We start from the raw sequence: 4,148 nt of genomic DNA, 5'->3' as shown, positions 1-4,148 counted from the left end.
ACGAGGAGTTCCGGAATGGTCCGGAGGTAAAGATTTGTATATGAGAAGTCCCGTTTTGGTCACCGAAAAAGTTTCAGGTGCTATCGGTAACGTACCGGGACCACCGAGAGGGTCCCGGGGGTCCACCAGGTGGGGCCACCAGCCCCAGAAGACTGCGTGGGCCAAGTGTGGGAGGGGACCAACCCCAGGTGGGCTGGTACGCCCCCCCCCCCCACCAAGGCCCAAGGCGCGTGGAGAGTGGGAAGGGGGCAAACCCTAGGTCCAGATAGGCCTTAAGGCCCACCCTAGGGCGCCCCCCTCTCTTTCCCCCTTGGCCGCACCCTAGATGGCATCTAGGGCTGCTGCCCCCCCTAGGGAGGGAACCCTAGAAGGGGGCGCAGCCCCTCCCCCTATATATACTTGAGGTATTGGAGACTGCTCAACACATGATTTGATCTCCCTCTTGGCGCAGCCCTACCTCTCTTCCTCCTCGTCTCTCGTAGTGCTTGGCGAAGTCCTGCTGGAGTCCTGCGCTCCTCCACCATCACCACGCCGTCGTGCTGCTGCTGGACGGAGTCTTCCCCAACCTCTCCCTCTCTCCTTGCTGGATCAAGGCGCGGGAGATGTCACCGGGCTGTACGTGTGTTGAACGCGGAGGCGCCGTTGTTCGGCGCTTAGATCGGAATCGACCGCGATCTGAATCGCTGCGTGTACGACTCCACCAACCGCGTTCTTGCAACGCTTCCGCTTAGCGATCTACAAGGGTATGTAGATATACTCCCCTTCCACTCGTTGCTAGATTACTCCATAGATTGATCTTGGTGATGCGTAGAAAATTTTAAATTTCTGTTACGATCCCTAACAGGGGGAGGCAGAGTTGGTGATGACAATGTCGTCTTGAAAGTACGAGCATGCGGAGCTAGAGTAAAATGATGATGAGGAGGAGGGGGCAGGGGGAATCCGAAGGACCAAACAAGCGAGACGAATGAAGGAGATGGCAAGTGTAGGCAGAGAAAGACGAAACAAATACAAACAAAAGTGTTTTTTTTACGAAAATACAAGGGAAAAGTTGTAGAGCCGTGATATAATTCTCTCCGGTATTATGAACCCGACAAGTCGCGGCAAACTCCTGCGCAAAAAAAGGTTTTTTTTGCAAGTCAGCATGTCGACGCCAGAGCGTTGGAGAATTGAATGTGCACACATTGCATTTTCTACTTTTTTGTCAAAAAAAGCATACATTTTCAGGTCTTGGATCATCGATTATCTTTATTTTTAGCATGTGAAATGTGTACCATAGCTTTATATTATACTCCCTCTGTAAACTAATATAAAAACGTTTAAATCACTATTTTAGTATTCTAAACGCTTTTATATTAGTTTACGGAGAGAGTACTAAGGAAAATCAAACTATCCCTTTGAAGCTGTGTTTACTCAACAATGTCGTAGACAGTTTATTTCGGATTTATTTTTTTGTCTTTAGTACGTGAAAAAATGATTGATCGTTGGCCGAAACAAAAGATGCCGATCGAGGCCCCGACTGGCACGCAACGCAAGCACTCCACGTGACCATCACATCACCTCCTCGGCCCTACAGCGGAATTTGTGGAACGCTCCATGTGCCACGACGGAGCTCCCCGTAGATCCATGCAACATACTGTATCCTCGCATGAGCAAACCGTGACCGGCGCCTCCGCATGGCACATTGATCAGACCAGCTCAAACACGATAGATAGCGCCCAGAACAAATCAAAAACAGTTTGTTTGACAGCGAGATGGCGGAAGGAATTAACGGCCAGCGCCCGCGAAACACGCACCCCAAATCGCGAGTCCACCAGCTACTCCGCGCTGTTATCGCGCGGCTTAATTAAAACGGCGAGGGGCGGCCAATTTAACGTAAATTTGATTAAATAAAACGCTGGCAGGTGGGCCCGCTCGCTGCGTCCGGCCGGGCCGCCTCCATTCCCCGTAGATTATTTCACTCCGCGTCCCGTCTCCTCGCCCTTCGGTTACCTCAATTATTGCGAAGCCCGGTCCTCCTCCCCCTCATCTTCTCCCCATCCGCCCCCATCTCCATTCCTCCTCCCCTCCACGGCGGCTCTCCATTGGTAATGGCGATGGCGGCGTCGTGGTGGGCGCTGCTGATGGCGGTGGTGGCTGCGGCGGCGGCGGGGTGCGGCGAGGCGGCGCCGACGGCGGCGGCCGAGGCGGCGCACGACGTGCTGCAGTCCCACGGCCTCCCGCGCGGGCTGCTCCCCGCCGGGATCGCGGCGTTCACGCACGACCCCGCCACCGGCCGGTTCGAGGCGGTCCTGGAGTCCCCCTGCACGGCGCGCACCGAGGTTGGCCTGCGGTACAACGTGACCGTCGCCGGGCAGATCACGTACGGCCGGATCGCGGAGCTCTCGGGTGTCGACGCGCAGGACCTCTTCCTGTGGTTCGCCGTGCGCAGCATCCGCGTTGACGTGCCCTCCTCCGGCGTCATCTACTTCGACGTCGGGGTCGTCTACAAGCACTTCCCTCTGTCGTTCTTCGAGGCCCCGCCGCCGTGCGTGCCCACCTCGCTCATCCTCCTGCAACCACATCAGGTAACGCCATCGCATCATCCCTGATTTTCCCTCCATGCCGATACTCCTGTTTGTAGTAGTAGTACAGTTGCAACCTCCTAACAACCGTCTTGAATTGGTCTTCTCTGTTCCCCTAGATTAGGGACGACGGATCAGTGGTGGAAGACGGCGCCGCGTTGCAACAATGATGGGATGATTTCATCGTGGAGGCGTGAACCAGAAATCGCAGTTTTGAGAGGTGATCGGCCGGCGGCGGGCAGACGGCCGGCTAGTGTGCAGATAGATAGATGTGGTCATTGGTTTTGTTTGCTCCTCGCCACCTCATCACTCTGTTCCGTTCTCGTCGTCGTTCTTGTCCGCTGCATGCTAAAGTCAATCGTCGGCCGGCAGGAGCTGCCTGCGTGTACTACTCCGGCGGCGTCTGGTCGATTGTCATATTTTCCACGGTAATGGATGATGCTTGTATATGTCAAAGATTTTGTGTGATCAATGATCCTGATCTTCCTTTAGTTCTGCATATTACTCATCGAATCCAGCGTGATACCGCGCCAGTGCCTTTCTCCTCACTCCCTCAGTCTGTCAAATCCAACTGAACTGAATCGTCCTTTGCGCTGTAGTCTGTACAGGGGAACGTGTCGCTGTTCGCTGTACTAGCGCCTCTATCGCTTGACCACTGGCATCCAATGTGATGGATTCGCAGCGGCATCTCATATTCTCGTTGCCATTCAGTCATTCACCATGATCTGGAAGTGATCAGTCACGCCGCTCAGTCAATCAAGCTCGGTTCGGTGTTCTTCTTTTTCAATGCACGGTTGGTGCTGTTGACTGATGCAATTCTGACATCCCGATTAAACTGATAAAAAATGCTACTCTAGCAAGTCTGAATCGATCCCCGGGAAACGGCAATCAATCAGCACAGCTCGTCCGCTCCTCCTCCCTCGGAGATCGCGGTGGTTGTTGTACAACTGCCACGGTTAATTAGTCCAGCGAAAAGCGCTCCCGCAAACACACAGTCCATGCAGTACAGTACACGATCGCAAAGCGGGCACTGGCATCTGGGCCACTCAGCAAGCCGGGCCCCGTGTCAGCGAGCGCGTGCGTACGCTCCCACGCGGCAGTGCTCCGGGTTGGAAGCCGGAACGGGGCAACGGCGAGGGAAGCGATGATGATGGATGGGATAAGCTGGAATACGGAGGGGGCGAGGCAGGGGCATGTGCGACGGGTGGCAATGATGAGAAATGGACAAGTGCGTCCACTGCGGCGCGGCCGGGCTGGTGCAGTGGGTGGGACGCCGGGGGTATATAAATCCGGCAAAGACGGGCACCTGGGGTGTCAGCCAGCGCCGGGCGCCCCCGTCGTTTTCTCCTGCGCCGTCTGCCGCTGCCGCTCCCGGCCGGCCGGCGACGTGGCCGTCGGTTTTGGGTTTGTTGGATCACGATAAGATAGTGAGTTCGTTGGTCGGGATAGGGTCGATGGCGCGTGCATGCAGGAGTTGAGAGCGAGTCGTCTGGCCGGCGCGGTCAGCTTGCAGGTTACGGGTGTTCAGTCGTGGTGACGTTGATGAGAAATAAATTCGTGGATTTGAAACATTCAGCACACTTCGGA

The 4,148-nt window shown here is 55.5% G+C and overlaps 1 protein-coding gene across 2 annotated transcripts; it reads left to right on the top strand.

The window, feature by feature from the left end:
- The first annotated feature begins 1,974 nt into the window (after positions 1 to 1,974).
- LOC125545694 (uncharacterized) lies at positions 1,975 to 3,052 on the top strand. 2 transcript variants are annotated; one of them, XM_048709720.2, is made up of 2 exons: positions 1,975 to 2,564; positions 2,686 to 3,052. In XM_048709720.2, exons 1-2 carry the CDS (start codon positions 2,088 to 2,090, stop codon positions 2,737 to 2,739), a joined length of 531 nt encoding a protein of 176 aa, XP_048565677.2. In that variant the 5' UTR covers positions 1,975 to 2,087; the 3' UTR covers positions 2,740 to 3,052. The 2 variants fall into 2 exon arrangements, with proteins under 2 accessions (XP_048565677.2, XP_048565679.1); XM_048709722.2 differs by having other exon boundaries at positions 1,980 to 2,564; positions 2,681 to 3,052.
- Positions 3,053 to 4,148: the final 1,096 nt, after the last annotated feature.

This window comes from Triticum urartu, chromosome 3A (assembly GCF_056163025.1).
Source record: "Triticum urartu cultivar PI428250 chromosome 3A, HENAU_Tu73, whole genome shotgun sequence".
Classification (NCBI taxonomy): domain Eukaryota; kingdom Viridiplantae; phylum Streptophyta; class Magnoliopsida; order Poales; family Poaceae; genus Triticum; species Triticum urartu.
This window is presented reverse-complemented; position numbering and strand designations above follow the sequence as displayed.